Source organism: Echiichthys vipera (assembly GCF_963691815.1).
Source record: "Echiichthys vipera genome assembly, chromosome: 2".
Classification (NCBI taxonomy): domain Eukaryota; kingdom Metazoa; phylum Chordata; class Actinopteri; order Perciformes; family Trachinidae; genus Echiichthys; species Echiichthys vipera.
In genome coordinates, this window is record NC_139827.1 from 5,357,975 (window position 1) to 5,378,253 (window position 20,279).

A 20,279-nucleotide genomic window follows, 5' to 3' on the forward strand; every position below is an offset into this window, starting at 1 on the left:
ACAGCTTAAATCCTTTGTGCTCTTTAAGTTTATCTTCTCTTTGATATTATAATCCACTAAAGACTGCTCTCGTGTTTCTGTCAGCAGTGTTTTTACAGTATGGTCATTATTGTATTTTAAAGGTGTGATCCCTGATCTCAACATGGCACATACACACATACCTAGGGGCGGCAGTAGCTCAGTCCATAGGTGACTTGGCTGGGAACCGTAGGGTCGCTTGTTCAAGTCCCTGTATGGAGCGTGGACTGGTAGCTGGAGAGGTGCCAGTTCGTCTACTGGGCACTGCAGAGGTGCTGTTGAGCAAGGCACCAAACCCCCAACTGCTCGGGGTGCCGGTCACTGGCAGCCCCCTCGCTCTTACATCTCTCCATTAATTACATGTATAGGTCCTGTTTGTGCATGTGTGTGTGTAACATGATTAATAATAAGAGTGAACAAATTCAATTTCCCCGTTGCGGGATGAATAAAGTTCTTCTTCTTAAAACAAATAAGTGCTATTTTAAATTCAGTCATTTAAGAGTGCAGAAAAACAACACTGTGAACAAATAAACATTAATTTGTTTTTCACATTTATGCATTTAGCTGCAGTTGTAATGATTAATAATCCGTATTGGCTCCAAACTTTCCCTTTAAGAGCATCGCTGTGGTCTCCTTGCTCCTAATAAGGAGGTGTGAGCCCTGCCTTCAAGAGGAGAGAGGAGCAGGGGCCCTGGCTCAAAGTTGAGGACCAGAGTCAAGTCAGCCACATGAGCATTTACACTTCCGGTGAGAAACTTTCAAAGTAAATCTTTTAATGACTTACAGGCCACATTGCCAACGCATTTCATTCATAGAGAAATATAAATGCAACATAATTACAGCTACGTCTTTGAAGCAGAAAGTGATGAATGATTTCTTTATGGTTCCACTTCCATCCATGATATTTTTAAGGCGTGCTGTAAATTTAGAGACACTTGGCAGAGTTTCAGTCGTGAAATATTCAAAACGGAACTCACACACCTTTATATTATCATCGTGCCGGTGGTTTTAAGATATTTTGAGATTGATTTATAGATTTGTTTTACTTTTTTATTTCTATAAATCACGTGAAATGTTGTCAGTCTGGTGAAATTACCATAGTTGTTTCTCTCAATCCTCAGCAGTCTTTGTTTTCATACACATTTAATTGGTTTGCAGGGGACAGCCCAGTTTTAGCGCACAGACAATGACGTTTTAATGCCAATTCTACGCTATTATCTTATTTTGAAAGCCAAATGACCCAGTTTCCGGTATGATTCGTCTTTCCTCTGTCCGACTTGATGCTTGAAACTTCAGGAGGGAGGCCCTGTTTCTATGTCGAAAAGCTGCTCACCGCTCAAGACGCAACCAGAGAGGAGAAGCGCGAGGGGCGAGAACAACCTGATCCAGCGGAGCCGGTGAACGGAGACCGGGTGAGACGCATTCACGGGGAGAAACCGTCCATAAGAGACACGCTTGAATGAGAAGGAGAGGCTGTGCGCAGTGAAGTGAAGCGCGCCGGAACGACAGTAATCGGACTTTTGCAGCGGAGCGTCCAGAGAATTACGCACTGAGCGCGCCGTTCCAAGGTGAACCAACTTTTACGCACGGACCTTTGGAGATGCGGGGTCTCACTTATGAACAGAATGCTGCATTATTGTTACATTTAACTGGGAGTTTGGACCTGGAGCTCGTGATCTGATCTTTTTTTTGCTTTGGCTGGGGAGTGGACGCATCGAGCACTTTGGCACATGTTGAAGAATCATCTTTCTTTTTTTTTAAATCCCACATTTGGGGACATTCTTGGAGTCGTAGCGAGGACTTATTGGGACTCCCTCTCCCTGTCTCTCTGCAGACTGATTTAATAGGAATCGCGTGGCTGCAGCCTTCGTGCATTACACCACTCTGCGTTACGCACCTGTCCCACTGTACCCTTGACGTCTCCTTTTTGAGAGTTTTCAAAAACAGCGTTATGGACAGAGTCAGACGTCTAGCCTACGCGTGAGTCACCGTGAGCAAACACTCGGACAAGCGGCGCTCAACGGGCTCTGACACATTTTTGGGGGGATATTTAACAGTGCGTGCCTGTGCACAAGCGGCAAACACACGACACCGGGGACGAGGCTCGGTGGGTGCAGCCGGGAGATTGGACGCCGAGGTGCTAAATGCCCAGCCGGTCGCTTGCGGCTCCTCAGGCTGGGCGGCAACATGAGGTCCTGGGTCCTGCTGCTGCTTCTAGCTGCGCTCTCGGCGGCCCGTCTGCGGCTCGGCAGCGCTGAGGTAAGCCCGGGGGATGTGCTGGGAGAGCCATGACCTCTAGTCCGTGAGGAGAAACTAACAGACATGGGATTAAAATGCATGGCTGGACTGCATGACTGTCTATGAAGTCTTTGCTCTAGGTCATGATGTAGTGGTAAACAAAGAAAATGGTGATCATTATAAGGCAATTAACCACCAAATGTATTTAATATTGGTAAAAAACAAACATCAGTATGCTATTTAACCTCTGTTATGACCCAATACAGTTTGTCATGTATCTCTGTCAGTGAGAAGAGCCTCCACTCCACCTCTGGTCAGGTTGGAGGAAAGACTTTGGTTTCTGTGAGACAGACTGAGAAAAAGATGAAATCTCTTCTTGAACCATTAAGTTATAACCCAAATACACTCGATGGAGATGCTTTTGGGCTCTCCCCATCTTCAATTCTCTACCTTTTACTAAACTGGCACTAAAGAGTAGCTGCAAGTGAGCTCTGATAGATTCTGATTTTCAACATAATAGGGGAAAAAAAGGTTGTAAGTTCATGATCTGACTCTGACAGTGACAGTCATGGGACAAGGCCTACGTGATTGATGTGTTATAACTTCCTTCGCTCTTAAGGAGAATCTGACATGCACTCTCCCCTGAGGTGATTCTACAAAGCTGCAGGATGGACGGTTTGTGTAACAGTTTAGCCGCAGGGTTAAAAACTATACCCAGTGTGTGACAGCATGTGCGTCAGTCTATCCAGTTTTCCCTCAGTGACTCTGCAGCTTGTGCCCAATGAGGGATCCGTTTCTCTCTGTTGTCACAGTGATTCTCCTGAAACGTTCAAGTCAGAGAGAGAGACAGAGAGAGAGGGTGAGGCAGGGCCCTGCAGCAGGAGGAACTCCGGCTGTGGGAATATGGTCACACAAGAAACAAACACCACGCTGAGTTCCTGTTGTCACTTCCACCGCTGAACTTCTTTTCTCTGGGATGTTTTCTTTCAGTGTCATTTGTGCTGTTACCTTATTAGTGTTTCCTCAGGACGTCTGTTTCTTTAGCAGGCAGCCAGCAAACTGTGACCAAGTGACCAAATTAACACTACAAGATAATTAAGTCTGCATAAAACTCCAACTGAGTATCGTTTATATGGCTACAATTGCTAAAAATGTCCAACAGCACTGCCATTTGTAAGATGCGCAATTACTTTTTGGTCTGTACCGTCGCTGCTTATCCACCTCATCTTGAGATGCAGAGCCAACATAACCCAAAGTACTATATTCTTACATTTCTGACATTTGCAAAGTGTCTGCTGTGCTCGCTGTCCTCACTCGGTCTCATCTCCAACACTTGTCTTTCGTGTGGATGTGCTGTCAGACGACCTTTGAAAAACCTAGCAATGTGCTGCGTCAACGTTATAGCAGGCTGTCTTCTCATGGCTTAACCTATATGGTTAGTTAAAGTTACACTCCATAAGAATTTCATCTATTTAATTGTGAGTTAAAACAATGGTGATTGATCATATGACCCACTAAGGAAAGCACTTGTTGCCTTGATCCTGAGTGTCTGTGGAGACGTTCCCTCTCTGAATGGAAACACGCCTCAATGTTAGTGACGCTGCTGACAGCGGTTGGTCTGCAGCTGGAGCTCTTCACTACCAGTCATGCTGCGTTCACTGGTAATCTAAAATCGGGAAAATCCGACTTCTGAGTCAGACTTGTAGTAAGGGCAGAAGTGTAAGTGTGTGTGTGTATGGAGGGGAACATAAAGGGGGGGGGGGGCAGGAAGTAGAGAGGTGAATGTCAATTAGGTTTAAAAAAGAGGAAAATAAAAGTGAACACACACATAGTGACCGTTAACGTGACAAGATAGAGGCTCGGAAAGAACAGGCTCGCCTGCAATTACAGCTTGTCGCCAAAGAGGCCGCTAGAAACAAGGTATCTCAATTCTTATAGAGCACAGGTTTAAGGTAACGAACACTACAATGTCCAGATAATTCCTGTTTCAAAGAAACCAGCGTAGTGTTGGTCAAAGATGATCCATGATCAGTGGTCCCTCGTACTTCGTCAGGCTGTTTTCGTGCATTTTTGTTACATATAACAACACAAAGTAATGCAATCTGTGTGTATTCCACTAATGAAAGTGTGAGACAGAGTGTAAAACGCTGAGGTTGGGATGGTGGGTGGGTCCGAAAACACAGGACTGTCCCCCAGGCGAGCAGGGTTTGTTTCCCGGGTCGTGGCCATTCATGTCCCAGACGTACTAAACCAAACCACGATCTTTATTCTAATCCCAACCAAGTGGTTTTCATGCCTAACCATGACCGTCACCCTTTGTTGGCTAAAATTGGTCACATAACGGTGTTTTTGGTGCCTTGTTGCCGTGGTCATCTTCCAGTCTGTCACCGTCTCTCGGTCAGCTTTCGTTCTCCATTTGAAATTTGTGAGCAGACATTTCTGTACTATCCCCCAGTTAGAGCTGGTTAAAGTGGCCCGGGAAAGGGAAGTTTGGGGTCCCCTGCTAGAGCTGCTGCCCCTGCGACCCGACCCCGGATAAGCAGTTGAAGATGAGATGAGATGAGATATCGTACAAACCTGATCAAGAGAATACGTTGACTTTTTAAACCTAAGCTTTTTGTATATTTTTATAGAGGTTTAAACCAACGTTGCTTAGCTTGAGCCTGTTACTTGGACTCTCACAGCATCTCTTCCTTAAAGGCACCACATCCTGAAGCCGATGGAGTCAACGATCGGAGAACTCCTTGACATTCAGATAATTACAGTTCACACTGGGCAAATAAGATGCAAGCGCTCCTTCAAAGGCAGATGCTCAGAAGCTCCTTGCACAAAGACACTGTGGATGGAAACTGGCTTTTGTTGGGAGTTCAACCTGTCATCCCCTAATCTCCAGGGTAACCACAAAAACCTCACTGACATCTGACCGATTTTTTTTAATATATTTAAAAGAACACTGACCTGCCGTGTTAGTCCGACTGAGACTCTGTGACACTCTAATCCTCTTTTGTCACAATGTTGAGCCCAGTGATGGAAAAATGGAGACGTCTTAGTTCTGCCACATCTGTCCGTGGAAAAGACTTCAGTTTGCACACACACACACACACACACACACACACACACACACACACACACACACACACACACACACACACACACACACACACACACACACACACACACACACACACACACACACACACACACACACACACACACACACACACACACACACACACACACACACACACACAATTCAGCAAAGTCACCACAGGTTCACTAAGGCTGATGTATTCAGCACATCCAGGAAACAATATCATAATGCATCATAATTTATGATGATTTATCGTGCAGCTGTTGTGTCTATGAGCGGCCCAGTCAAACCTGATTATACAATATGTTTACACACACACACACACACACGCATACACACAGCTGATTGGTGGCTTTTGAACAGGTTGCAGTCTGACTATTGTCTCTGTGGGTCAGTTTGGATGATTTGCTGCTGCCCGGTTTGATCCATTTTACATAAGAACAACGACTAATCTGCCAGGGATTTCACAGACTTTGTGTAGCCGTGTGTGTATTTGCGCGTGTGTGCACACATCTGGGCGCATGGTCGGGTGTAACTGCGCAAGTGTTAGTGGACATATGTGCTCGTGTTTTTGTGTGCGCGTGCATCAGGGCGGCTGCTGTGCCTCCGTGCGTGCATGTGTCGGTGTCAGATAGAAAAGCGCAGTTGCACATAAGAGTATTTGTTGGTAAGCCCCATGTGCTGCAGTATTAGAGGAAAACTCTGGTCAGAGAGTCCACTGGACCGCTTTAAATGATAGGAATGATCATAAATGATAAAAAGACAGATGGATTTGTGGATCACAGCTACTTATTTCTAAAAATGGAAAGGTTACAGATGTTAAATTCAGGGTTGCAGAAGAGAACAATTTTAATTTGTGTCAAATTTGATGGTCATTGCAAAGGTGACGTGACTCTGTGGGATAAAGCAAATAGTCTGTGTGCATTTCACTGTCTGGGGTTCCAAATGCTGCAAATAAAGACCGTTACTATTATAATTTAAAACACATGTTCAACTGTAACACCAGATAACAACGATGATGCGCTTCCAGCGATGCCTCCCTGTTTTTAATCCGACTCCCAGCAGCTGGAAGCCTTTTGACTTTGAAGCAGATGAAGATAGGCAGCGAACAGCTGGCCGTCGATGCTGACTGTTCACTCGAAATGGCTGGTGTTAATTTAGCCTTTTTGGTACTTTTTTGGATTTTGAATGAGTTTGGACTGGACTGGAGGAAGCCTGGACTATTCTCTGAGCTGACACTGTTCACGTTGTGCAGCTGTTTGTGTACAACTACTGCATTTGTTACATTATCAGTTAGGGCTGTGCGATATGACGATAGATCGTATGACAATAGAAAAACATCGACCTTTTCATATTTTGCTCTATGGGTGTCATAGAAAGATACAAACAAATCACTTTTGTGTTATAACAACTATTACTTTTAATAAGATGCCCATTTCAGTAATCACACAGTAACCGGTGGGCCCGCGGGCAGCATGACTCACAGGCACCCGCCGCAGTCCTGTGTCAGGCGCTCGCCGACCAGAATGAAAGGGTTTATTACGTTCACATCTCATCTCATCTCATCTCATCTCCATCCGCTTTTCCGGGGTCGGGTCGCGGGGTCAGCAGCTTTAGCAGGGGACCCCAAACTTCCCTTTCCCGGGCCACATTAACCAGCTCTAACTGGGGGATCCTGAGGCATTCCCAGGCCAGTGTGGAGATCTAATCTCTCCACCTGGTCCTGGGTCTTCCCCGAGGCCTCCTCCCAGCTGGACGTGCCTGGAACACCTCCCTAGGGAGGCGCCCAGGGTTCATCCTTACTAGATGATCCTGAACCACCTCAACTGGCTCCTTTCAACGCAAAGGAGCAGCGGCTCTACTCCGAGTTCCTCACGGATGCTGAACTTCTCCCCCTTATTACGTTTACATTGCAATTAAAAATAATAAATAACCCAAGAATGTACTGGGATAACACATTTTGCAGTTCCCCTTTATTGAGCGCCTACATTAAGCACATTTATATATATATACATTATAATGTGGTGTGCTATATGGTGACATATATCATTATCGGGAAATGAGATTTTGGTCATATCTCCCAGCTGTATTGTCAGTTAATCAGGTGGATAAAACACCCATCGTGATTGCACTAAACCCCAAGGACACGCCATCTAATTGCTTGTTTTGTTTGACCAGAACCCCAAAGATATTTGTGTAACTATAGAACAAGAAAAGCAGCAAAGATGGAGTGAGGAAATATTGATTTAAATAATTATTGTATCAGCAAAGTAGTTGAGTAGCTGTGTCTGTGCTCATTGAGGGGATTCATATTGTGTTCTTACGCCATGATCGAAGACCCCGCTCACCCCTCAGACTGCTCCTCTTCTTCCACTCTTTTCATATCGTCTCCTTTTTTCTTTCCTCCTCTACCCTCCTGTCTGCTCCTCTCCTCTGTCGTCTTTCCATCCATCATCTGTACCCTCTCTGTCATCTCTGCAGTCGGCTGGGAATCTATGTGAGTGTGAGAGAGAGAGCCCTGTGAGTTCAAGTTTATGCGACAGTATGTTGGCCCTCTGCCATGTCTCTGATAAAGGAAGGCGTGTGTTGTAACAGTACGGTGTGATTATGAGCCACTTGTCGCACACTGGGATTCTGCGTCTTTTGTGTGTGTTTGTTTATTCAAGTCTGCGTCTCCTTTTGATAGCATGTTTGTCACGTATGACTGTGTTTGTGTGTGTGGTCTGTGTGTGTGTGTGTGTGAGCGTATGTGTGTGTGTGTGCGTGTGTGAGCAGTCAGCTTGCCCCATAATTACATTCCATTACATTCACCTTTCTCCTCAAACATTCCATGCAATTTCTTTGCCTTCCAGGCTTCCTTCAAGGCCCCATGCAGCGTGTGTTTTTGCACAAGAGCCTGTGTGTGTGTGTGTGTGTGTGTGTGTGTGTTTGACCTGCTTGTAGATTGTGACATCCTACCAGACAGTGTTCTCGACCCAAGAGCTTAGCTACACACACTCACGCAGCGTAAGATATGAAAAATGCCAAAATTTCCAGGCAAAAAAACCCTATTTGTGTGTGTGTGTGTGTGTGTGTGTGTGTGTGTGTTTGTGTGTGTGTGTGTGTTTCTATCTGTGTCTGTGCAACGTATTCTCATCAACAGCTGATATCTTGGGCTCGTATCTAGGCATCAGAACAAATTGGTTAGGATTAGAAAAAAGTTGTGACACAAACACCGGTTACCGGTGAAAGTCCTGTGTTTTGGGACACATCGAACACCCCGAACCTCCTCCCAACAAGGAGTTTAGCGCTGTTATACATCGACTGATTTCTACAGTAATAAATACGTGGTTACACCAGAATAACAGGGCAATACTTATCATAGTTATGTGTACAAACAGTGAATGAGAACAGCCGGGTTTGTGCCCCCATGTGTGCTCACGATTAACACTGTCACTGTAATGATAGCATGTTACAGAGGGAAAACTGTCTGTGTGTCTGTGTGTGTGTGTGTGGCTCTCTGGACAAATTGGGCGGACAGCTAAGTGGTTAAGCATGTGTATGTGAACTGGAAAAGAGGGGGCGAGTGAGTGTTTGCTTAACTAGGTCAGCCAGTGGCTCGTGAAAGTCATCCAGGTGTCCTGAGCCTCTGCCGCCCACAAAGCAGACAGACTGAGAACAGGAGGGGGAAAGCTGGATGAAAAAATGGACTTAGACTTAGAGATGGACATAACATTACAATAAAATACTTTTTTTGTGATAATCTTCAATCCAAAACGTACAAAATAGGAACAAAAGTAATCAGAAATACCAATACAGCCCCCCCCCCTTTGAAGATTGCCTGTATCACCTGTTTGAACACAAATATTTATGCATTTGTTAAATGTTCTTATCCGACAGTATATGAAATTATTTATTGTGATATTGACGTACATTTTCTGTTTAGAGATCAATCAATTGCCTTCAGACGTCGTCTCATATTGTATGAAGTCATCTTCACCCTTCTGTTTGGTAGTCTGGCTCATGTGTCAGAGCTGCTCCTGTGATTTCGTACTTTCTTAGCTCTGAATCCTTTGATCATGAACCGGTTCAGTCGATAACTGCCATAACATATAAGTCATATTCACATTACTATAGATATTATTATAGTTACCAGACGTTTGTCTGTCTCTGTCTTTGTCTCTCTCTGTCCATCTGTCTGTCTTTTCTCTCTCTCTCTCTCCTTCTCTTCCTCTCTCCGGTGCAGACAGATGTGCGTCCTCCACAGAGCTGGGTCTGTTCCACGTTCCTGTCTGTTATAGTGAAGGTTTTCAACGCCACCGTACTCTACGGGGGAATTGTTGGGTCTCTGTAAATCATAAATAAGTCATAGAGTGTGGTCTTTACCTACTCTGTAAAGTGTCCTGAGATAACTTTTGTTATGATTTGGCACTGTAAATAAAATTGAATTGAATTGAATTGATATCATATGAAAGGTTCTGCACAAAAATGAGTATGATATCTTAGGAAACGATGAACGACAGGCGATCACAAGAAGGCCACGGACACCAAGGCACTGTTACGTGACCAGTTTCAGCCTACAGAAGGGGACGGTTAATGTTAGGCATGAAAACCACTTGGTTACGGTCAAGAAAAAAGGTTGTGGCTTGGTTAAGTATGTTGGGGACATGAGCACCAATGGGAAATGAAGTCTTGTGTTTTGGGACCCACCCATCACCTCAAGGAATTTGCGGAATACACACAAAATAAATAAGTGGAAAATGCACAAATTACTACGCATTACTTTTTGATGTTGTACAGTATGTACGGAAAATGCATGAGAACAGCCCAAACATTAAGTGTTTATCGGTTTTTATGCACATTTGTGGAGTGGAAACGCCAGAAGAAAGTTGTAATATTGCAAAACATCATTGATGCAAAGCTGAGGTGCAAATGTTGGCGTATCAATGAAAACAAAATCGGACAAAGTGCATGAAGCAGACGACCTAGACACTGAAGAGATGAGAAACTGCATCTTTGAGGAGACTTCAACTTTCCTCAAACTGATACCTGAAACAAACATAAATGCCATATTTTCATCATCTTTCCCTCATCGGTTTTGTTCAGTTTAGGTTCGACTGACTCTCTTTTAATTATCTAATCTCATCGCACCATTTTCTTCTTTAACGACATGTGACTTTGGTATCAGCATCTGTTTAATCTATTGCTCGTTTACATCACGTTATCACATTAACCGAGCTGTATTTATGTTCTATGACTCTGGTGTGAATGTAAAGATGCAAGCAGGTTGGGTAAAAGTTGTTTTGTTTGGGATAGCATCTTTATCGGTAATGTTGTTTCCATTCAAATCAATCTACAGTTTGGAGACATTGATGAATATTAAGGATCACAAAACTAAAGGAGGAAGTATGGAAGAGCTCTGATAGAAAACACTGTTACAGTATCACAAAATGAAACTGCAAAGAAATTATTTTGCATTTAACTATATAATTCCTAGCTGTGTTTGCGAGATTAAGACTTGTTTTATCCGCGTCTTTGGGGAGAGAGCTCTGCCTACATCATTAGAGGGGCCGCGTGTTTACTTTTAAGATACTGTAAACATGTTATAACCACACTCATAACTTTTGTATCATGAAAGCAGTGAGAAATTAATGCTTACACTTTTCTCTGCCTCTTATCCAAAAAATATCTCTCCTCACATTCTTAACACACCCTAATTTGTTTTGGCATCTTTCTGGCATGTGAGGATATCAAACGCGGTTCCAACTGCTCTGAGATAGTATCGCCTTACAGCCAAGCAAAGCAAAATGTGACACAGTGCGCTGAGTAGTCTGCCTCAGCTCTTAATAAAGAAACCACATGAGTCTTTCCAATAAAACCGACCACACTGGATCCACAGTGAATTCCTGAACGGACATAAATTTAAGAGTTCATTACTGATCACATAATAGAGTGATAATTCAATTACTCGCATAACTTTGCTGAGTAATAAGTTTACATTTGTGTTTTGTGTTCTTTGAACATGCTGATGACTTTACAAAGACTCTCAAATCTGGGATTTAACCCACGATATGGACATTTCCTTGATTCTTGATGTCTGGTGCTAAAGCAAGTTAAACTGAACAGACAATGATTGCGTGAAAGAGCGAGAGAGAGAGTAGAAATGCACTGATATCTGGCCCTAAAGAGAGATCACCGTGGCGACCTACCTGACCCATGTGACTGATGTTAGAACAGAAACATGTTAACGAGGTGAAGGATGAATCCTCAAAGCCTGGCTATAGAAAGAGGCAGATATAAGACAACATGGCTGCCTAAACAGGAGCGGCTGTGCCAGCAGTGCGGAGGAACCGCGGTAAAGACAGAGCAGCACTTGTTCACACAGTGCCCCAAACTGTCCGGGAACAATTTTCCCCAAATTTCAAGGGGGTTGTTTTAACCTATTCTCTTTCAAGATGTCTGTAGATGAATGTATATGTAGAGATGTCAAAGTATTCAGTATTCATACAGTGCTTTGGCATTACTGTATTTAGTTATGGTCACGCCATTAAAGCCATTTGAATCTGAATTTGAGAGAGAGAGAGAGAGAGAGACAGAGAGAGGGAGAGAGAGAGAGAGAGAGAGAGAGAGGCTAATTTCCTGTGTTACACTGGGAGCATCTGCGGTGTTTGTGGGTAAACAGACAGGGAGAGTGACAACAGCAGCAACAAACACCAATCACTAGCATCATTTCCTCTGCAGGAGGAAGTGAAACTGGAGCAAGTGTTGACTGGAGATGGAGGATTGAGATATTATACATCAGCCCTCTTTCTCTGTACGTCTCTCTCTCTCTCTCTGTCTCTCTGTCTCCCTCAAAGTGTTACTTGATATTTCAGGATTGTAAAAACTCTCGCAAAGATGTATAAAAACACCTTTCTGCTTATGTGACTATGAAGACATATTTGCATGATATAACAACACAATATGCTCAGTGACTGCCTAAGTATATACCAGTGAATGCATTTGAGCACACCTGTTAAGACAATGGGACAATGTGATTTCATGAATTGATATTGAAGGATATTGTGCATTGCTTTTAGATTCAAGAAGAAAATGGTTGCAGTTGTTTGATCGCCTGTTTGTTCTAAAAATGCAGATTTAAACCCCTAAATTGGAACAAAGTCACTGATCCTGTTCTCTCTAAAAACACCCAAACTTTACCGGCATACCTTGTAAAAATGCATAACAGCTGTTTGTGTATCTGTGCCCAACAGGGGGATCCGCTCCCCTCGTCGCTGGTCGACCTGGTGAGGAACTCTCCCATCTCCTCTGTGGACGACCTGAAGCTGCTGCTGCAGCAGGAGACCAATGCGATAGGTACTAATGACCACCACACAAACACTAATCACACTAGACGCGGAGGAGTTAACGTTGGGGTGTGTCTGCGGAGGGCTGAAGAGATAGGAATGCAGTAAGGGAGATCATCAGGGTACATGCCATGAACCATGTTAAGGTAATATTTACCCGAGACAGAAGCAAGAATGATGAGCCAGCTTGATGAGAGAGGGAGAGCGAGAGAGAGAGAGAGGGAGAGCGCTGTGACCTTGGTGTGTTTTGGACAGACAGAGAGAGAGAGAGAGAGAGAGAGAGAGAGAGAGCTCCAGCACAAGGTTGCTGCATTGTTCTCCTGCCCTGGATTCCTCTCCATGTTCTGAAATATGGATGTGTGTATTTGTGTGACAGAAACCTCCCCTCCCCTCTACGTCTCCACCCCCCAAAACGGAGTCCAAACAAACAGTCAGACACACGCAGCTCGGAGGATGATTAAAAACACTTCACTCAGAACCAAGTCACACATACATATATTAATAGACAGCGCTTTGATCATTCCATATGCATAAATAACACGGTGACATAACAGCGACCACAGAGAGGAACCGATAGAGGGAAGGATCCGCAGAAAGAGGGCACGAGGAAGTGACTCAAAGTGTTTTTATCCAGAAACTTTTCTTTCTCAAGGGTCTGATTGAGTTGAGGCAGTAGCTGAATGATTTATTGGATGGATGTGGTCAGATTTTTCACCCAGTGTTTTAGCCACGCTCATAGCACACGAGAAGACATTAGCATTTAGCTGCTAGCTGCTAGCACGACTGTCGTCTCTTGTTACTCTGATTTTTTTGTTTTCCCCTTTCTTCAATTTGCAGTTTCCTCTATTTAAGTTAACTTTTGCAATTGTTACAACTCCCCTTCACCCCTGCATTAAAGTGTAGACTTTGAGCAAGATAAGATCCACTGTGAGTCGCAGTTACATACATTACTGGCCGGCTGGCTTTATCAGTATTAAATGGGTCAGGTGTTAATGCATGAAAGAGAAAGAAAGGAACATGTAGACACAGATACAATTAGAAAGTAGCTTCTGAGAACAATTACAAACTGTTCTCTTTCTGCACCAGTTAATAAGGGCTAACAGCTAACAGGCAACCAAATAACACCTTGTGCCACGCACACACACACACACACAAGCACAAACACACACACACACACAAGCACACGCACACACACACACACACACACATGCGGTGACCAAAAGCAATCTACACCAGGGATATAATTAGGACTAAGGGCAACAGTATGAAATAACAACATATGTAAGAGAGCAAACACGCACACTCACAGGTCCACACATGAGCTATATTTACCATCTCATATCTCTCCTCAACAGTATTCTTGACAGTGCGGGGACAAATTGTGGCAGAAAATAGCCTAATTGTTTTACCGGGAGGAGAAAAAATGGCTTCCTTTGTGCAGTGAACAATGAGCTCTGCTAAAAACTGCCCTAACAGCCTCACATGCATTTCAGACTTCTGTAAACGCTCTTAAAGTGCCGGTTCAATGTTGCCCGCTTTTGAAATGAAACTGGGAAGATAAGTTGATTTTAATAATTCTTTATTTTCATTTTTGTCTGATTTTCTCCCCCTTCTTCTCTTCCCTCCTGCCCTGTCTTTTTCTGTAGAAGAGGAAGAAGACGAGCACGATATTGTCACAAACCACACCCTCGGCCGATATACTAGAAGTCTTGGTAGGTTTCCGCATCTATTTGTGTCCCTTCCTGTGTCTTTTTCTATCTGTCTGCTTCTGCCATCTGTCATATCCCCCATCTTATTCTCTTCTCCCTCCTTCTCCTCTCCCCACCAGTGGAGGCGCAGCCAGCACAGCAGGCGGCGTGTAAAGTTCGGACGGAGGTGATGGAGGTCACCAGGTCCATGCTCGACCGTCGCAACGCCAACTTCCTGTTATGGCCACCCTGCGTGGAGGTGCAGCGATGTTCGGGCTGCTGCAACACCAGGATGCTGCAGTGTGTCCCCACCCTCACCTCCAGCAGATACCTGCAGGTACACAGTGCACACAGCTGCCGTAAAGGAGCTTTAGAGGTTGCTGCTGGGAGATTGATTGAATTCATGGTTTATATATAGAAAAAACTACTTTCCAACATGGTCCTAAGATGTTAGAAGACAAAATAAAAACACAAAAGAAGCACAAAACAACATGAAAACTAAAACCAGTCCTAATGGTAAACTAAGCTATAAAGCCAAAAGCTCAGAAGCTCTTTGTTGTCATTTCAATGCAACTGCTTCAAGGGGTGGTTTGCACACTTAGGTAGACATTGCAAGTTAATATCCAGAACCTGATACATGATGTAACTTTGGCAACAAGTCATCAAACATCTCTGTCTTCAGCAAACTATACAGCAGAAGTATTGGCCCAAAGCCACCAAATATCATGGAATTATTAACTTGTCTGGAAATGTCTGCAACCAATGAGATCGCTCTGTTACGTGTCTCGACAGGCGTCATTGCACAATCACAGTATGATGAGTATAATCAGGCTGATTTGTGTGAGTTGTGTTTGCATAGTTTCTGTGGGATTTTCCCATCACGTCTGGACCCAAAACTTCATCCATTTTGTGTGCTAAAGTTTATTTTTCCTGCCTCTTCTCCAGGTGATAAAGATCCAGTACATAAACAGGAAAGCCCACTACGATAAAGCCATCATCTCAGTGGAAGATCATGTCAACTGCAGGTGCCAGCCTTCCTCATCGTCCTCATCGTCCTCGTCTTCCTCCCAATCTGCTCCCATCCCTCGCTCCCCCATTCAGAGCAACCCCAACCCTCAACCTCCACCGCAGCAGCCTCCCCCGTCCTCCCACATCCCCCTCCACCCCGCTCCACCGAAGACTCACGCTTCCAAGGCCGACCTCCATCGCCACGACGACCTGAAGCACAACCAGCAGCACTACCACCCAGAGGAGCGTGAGCCGGTGGCGAGGCAGTGGCAGCAGGGCAGTTACACCCAGCTGGTGCACTGGACGCAGCCCAGGGTGCACCAGGGGCCCGCACACGTGCAGCCGGGGGTGCACCAGCCGATTGTTGGGATGCATGGGCCGGTCAGCGGCTGGCCGTCTGAAGCGAGGGCGGAGCACAGCGTCATGGGAAGTACACCGCAGGTCGGGCATGGGAGTGGGTATGACGCGAGCAGGGAGGAAAGCGGCGTGCATGTAGCAAACAGCGGTGGGGAAGCGCATCATCCAGATCACTTGCAGAGGCAGCAACAGCTGTTACAGCATCAGCAAAGACAGAAGTTTCAGCAGCAATATCAGTATCATCATCAGCCACAATATCCACAGCAGTTCAATCACGGAGGAGCGAAGGAGCAGGAGCTGAGGACACAATATCGACTTAACACTCCTCAATCGGACAGCGCCTCTCCGCCTGACAGCCCAACCCAGCCGCCCAAATTAGAAGAAAACCCCACCCTCCCTATGACCACCAACCAAAAAGACTCAGTGACAAGCCAAAAAATGACAGAGGTCACAAATCCCAAACAGACTGAGACTGTAATAACCAGTCCAAAAGAAGGGAACGTGAGGGAGGAAAGCGGGTCGGCCAATAGTGGGGACTCGGCCGGGGCAGAGCTGGTCGATCAGGGGAAGGAAAAAGACTCAAAACTAACCATGGGGGTTAGTCATTTAACAGAGGAGGAGAGGCGACAGAAAGTTCTGGAGATGATACAGAGGGAACCGGATCGACAGAGTCCTCTTCATCCACATCATCCTCAGCAAAGACCGAAGCCGACCGCATTTAAAACAGGTACCGCTCAGCTGTGGGAGAACGTGTACTAGTGCTAGTGTGGATGAAAGTTGGTTTGAAAGGACATTGTTTACTTAAACTTTGTTTACTTATGTACTGACTGGGGCAGCAGAGGCCGAGATATCCTGACTTGTAGTCCCTAGTGTGTCATCGAGACAATTGTTTTCGTGTAACAAATATTAACTGAGAACTCCCGGAGAGACGCTAACTGCCATATGCAGCTTACACTGATTAGCTCTAGGCAGCATGGTGAACGCATTAAAGCGGCTTTTTTAACCACTAATGCTGCTCAAAATAACACCAAACCTCTGCAGCAGCATGAGAAGAGTTCCTACACATAAACAAACACCAATGGGCTCCTTACTTTTAGATTGACTTTGGTAATTGACTTGAATGGACTACTACTATGAGAGGAGCTTGTACCTGGGCCAGTAGGTAAGTCTTTAAACACTCTTTTAATAAAGTCCGCGTTCACTAACTATGTTGTTAGTGCTTTGTTTTATGTGTAGGGACTCTTCTCATGCTACTGCAGAGGTTTGCTGTTATTTTGAGCAGCATTAGTGGTTAAAAAAGACGTTTGAGTGCCTTCCCCGTACTGCCCCGAGCTAATCAGTGTTAGCCGCATTACATTACTTTAATTACTGTTAGTGACTTTCAGCAACTGTCCGGGATTTCTCCGTTACATGAAAGTTGTTACAGTTGTTACATGAAAAAAATGGTCTCAATGGCTTATTTGATGAGTGTATTTGCAGGGGAAAAACCTGGGATTTAAGCTCCAAAAGCACCAGATCCAACATTTCCCATAATGCAACTCTAAAGCTCAACATCCCAAGTTTGTAACACAGACTTTTCATTACAAATATGACGTCTCAAGCCCATCTGAGATAACCCAGATAACATAACTGTGACATCAGAGTTATTTTCTCAGACTTAAGAGACATTATACAACAGTTTTCACAGGTTCAATAATACCCTTCAAGAAAAGTGCTAGACAGAAGATGTATAACGATGGCTGCCCTGTCCAAGTTTATTGCAAGTCACACAGAAGGGTTATCCACTCCTATCCCAGCTGCACTCACGCAGCCATGTGTGTATTGTCTCCGTGTTCGAGCATGTCTCGTATTTTAGCTTTCAACGTAGGAGGGAATCAATGGGAGAGTTTCCCAGATAGGAAGCAGCGCACCATACACATGACTAAACATGACAGCCACGTGTGTCCTGCTATTCTTCCTCGACCCCCCTGAGAGCCCCGCAGTCAGAGAGACGCAGAGCTGAGCTTCCCACTGCTTCATGTTGACTTAAACCCGCGGACAGTCACAGGCTCTGTGAGGCAGACCTCAAGGTAATCAGCTGCGTTTCAGAGTGCAGTTAGAGCCACTTCAGGAGCCACACAGCCTCTTTTTATCCTTCACTGTTACTACTGAAACCAAGATGAAACCGTTCATGTGGTTAAGTTCAGTGTATGTGTGTGAGTGTTTGGGAAACATGTGAGCTGCATTGAAAGTTTATAAAAAAAAAAAAAGACTCACTGTTAACTTTTGCATTCACTGTTTCCTCTACCTTGTCTGGGTTTCTTTCAGCCCTCTCCACTGCGACTCCCCTCTCGCCCTCAGCCCGTCTGGCCCCGTTCCGTCCAGCCTCGCCTCGCCGCAGGAGGAAACACCGCAAACGCATCAGCAAAGCAGCCATCAGAGCCATGATTATGTAGAGCTGCAGGTGAGAGAATGAGCCTGAGAGATGGAGAGAGGGAGGGAGGTAAGGGGCAACGCTCCTGACCTTTAACCTCACGATGGTCATCAAAAAGCATTTTTGATGATTTGAGTCCCTGTAGCAGAGCCTGACCTCTGACCTTCCTGTCAGGTCAAGAGAAAATGCATCTCTTTATCATGAGTGAGACAAAAGTCTTAAAAAAAATTATGTGATTATATGATCCTTCTCTAGAATATTTATCTGAGCAATGAAGCAGATTCTCCTGCAGCTTCACAAATAAGATTCTGTGTGAATTTGCAAATATATATATTTATATTTGAATCTATTTCCATGAATTAACCGTTCATTTAAAAGTATCTAGCATCTAAAAACTATTTTAGTCTGTGCAAAAGCATGAAAGTGAATAAAAATAAAAATATAGGTACAATATTTATTAATAAAACATTGGATTTGGGCTTTTTAGGAAGACATAATTGGTAATACACTGAGGAGACAGAATAATGAAAGTTGGTGGAGACAATGACAGTGACATAGTGACGTGTAAGCATTTATGGGTGAAGTTGAAAAATAAGATATTTATCTTATGATTTTCTCTTTCCCTGACAGGAAATGGTCAAACTAACCAAAAGCCAGACAAATTGCACCAAAGGAATAATGGAGAGACGGGAAACATGAGATTCTTGAATGTGCGATGATTGACTCTGCGGACAGATGCTGAGAAACCAGCGCAAGTGATGGACGCTGCTGCGGTTTTCAACTGACAGCTTTAGAGAAAAGTCACCTTTCCTGCTCCAGAGCTGCCGCAGAGCGTCCAGCTTCATGGATGTAATTAAAGTGCAATCTTATGTACTCTTTGGAATGGAGGATATTTGTCACACTAAAAACACTGGAGTTCAAACGTGTGAACCACAAATCCCATCAACGTGGATCGATGGAAGCTGATCAAACGCTAGACCGGTGGTCCCCTCTTGCAGTTGGTAGCCATTGATTGGTTGCTTGAACACTTATGACTTCTAGCTCAACTACTGATTGGTCCACAGATGGAGGACATGACTATGACTTGGACTAAGAAGTCATTATCGGGGGCTAAAGGTGGAGCTCGAGGTGAAATTGGAAAATGCGGTGAACTGGACTTCTTCACTGGGACGATAACTGGAAACTGGAGAGTGCAGCTCAGGCCCCAATGCCAAACATAACTGTTATCCTACAATGTCTGAATCTAACTTTATCTAACACTGGAGTAGCCACACACTGATCGTACTACATTGACTAGAGAAGTGCTCTACCGTGTACTGTAGCTTAATGTACTGGAAAAATATCCATAACCTGCTCGTTTTGTACTACTGCCAGATCAAAATGGAATAAGAACCAAATTCCTGCCTAAATAAAATGCTATGAATATCAACATTAAAGGAAGTCTTAAAGACCTGGCTGTTAGAGATCGCTGTGAGCCAGTTATAGCCAACACTGTATGTATAAATGCTTTTAGAAAACTATTTCTGGGGGGGGAGGGAGAAGACAAACTTTATTTCTTAACTTATTTAAAAAACAAAAAGGAGGATATGAAGTCCTCCAGTTCTCAAGTGTAATTATTGTTGCAGACATGTTTCAGATTATAATTATTGGTTGTACAACTGTTACTGTTATGAATGTTATTTTTAATAAAAAATTAAAGTGTTCAACAAATTTGCAGTGTTTAGAGTTGTCTACTTGTGTTTTCAGAGTGTGTGTACGTGTTTGGGTGCATGAGTATGTCTCTGTCACACGTAAATGCATGCTTATGAGTGTGTGTGCATGTAAAGTGCGTGTGCATGTGTGTTAAGCTGTGTATGTGCACTCATACACTAGACTCCTCTGCTAGTCTTTTGCCCCATGACTCTAGTCCTGCAGCTCTGTCACGCAAAGCGAGGCAGGGGTCAGCAGAAATGTCTGGTTGCTATAGGAACTCGCCGACGGACATGTCAACAGAGAAGTATCGTATGGTGAAAGAGAGACGAGGAGGGGGCCGGGGGGGTGTCAGTCCAGGAATGGACAGAAGATGAATGGCGGAGAGGGAGAAAGAGAAGGTGAAGGCCCAGTTAGGGGTGCAGTGAGATGAAACATCATAGAGAAGTGAG

The 20,279-nt window shown here is 44.4% G+C and overlaps 1 protein-coding gene across 1 annotated transcript; it reads left to right on the forward strand.

Annotated features, from left to right (window-relative positions):
- The first annotated feature begins 1,384 nt into the window (after window positions 1-1,384).
- LOC310965212 (uncharacterized protein) lies at window positions 1,385-19,708 on the forward strand. The gene is made up of 7 exons (XM_083938701.1): window positions 1,385-2,277; window positions 12,580-12,682; window positions 14,319-14,384; window positions 14,501-14,697; window positions 15,306-16,452; window positions 18,033-18,168; window positions 18,769-19,708. The coding sequence occupies exons 1-6, from the start codon at window positions 2,206-2,208 to the stop codon at window positions 18,158-18,160; spliced, it is 1,713 nt and encodes a 570-aa protein (XP_083794827.1). The 5' UTR covers window positions 1,385-2,205; the 3' UTR covers window positions 18,161-18,168; window positions 18,769-19,708.
- The last annotated feature ends 571 nt before the right edge of the window (window positions 19,709-20,279 follow it).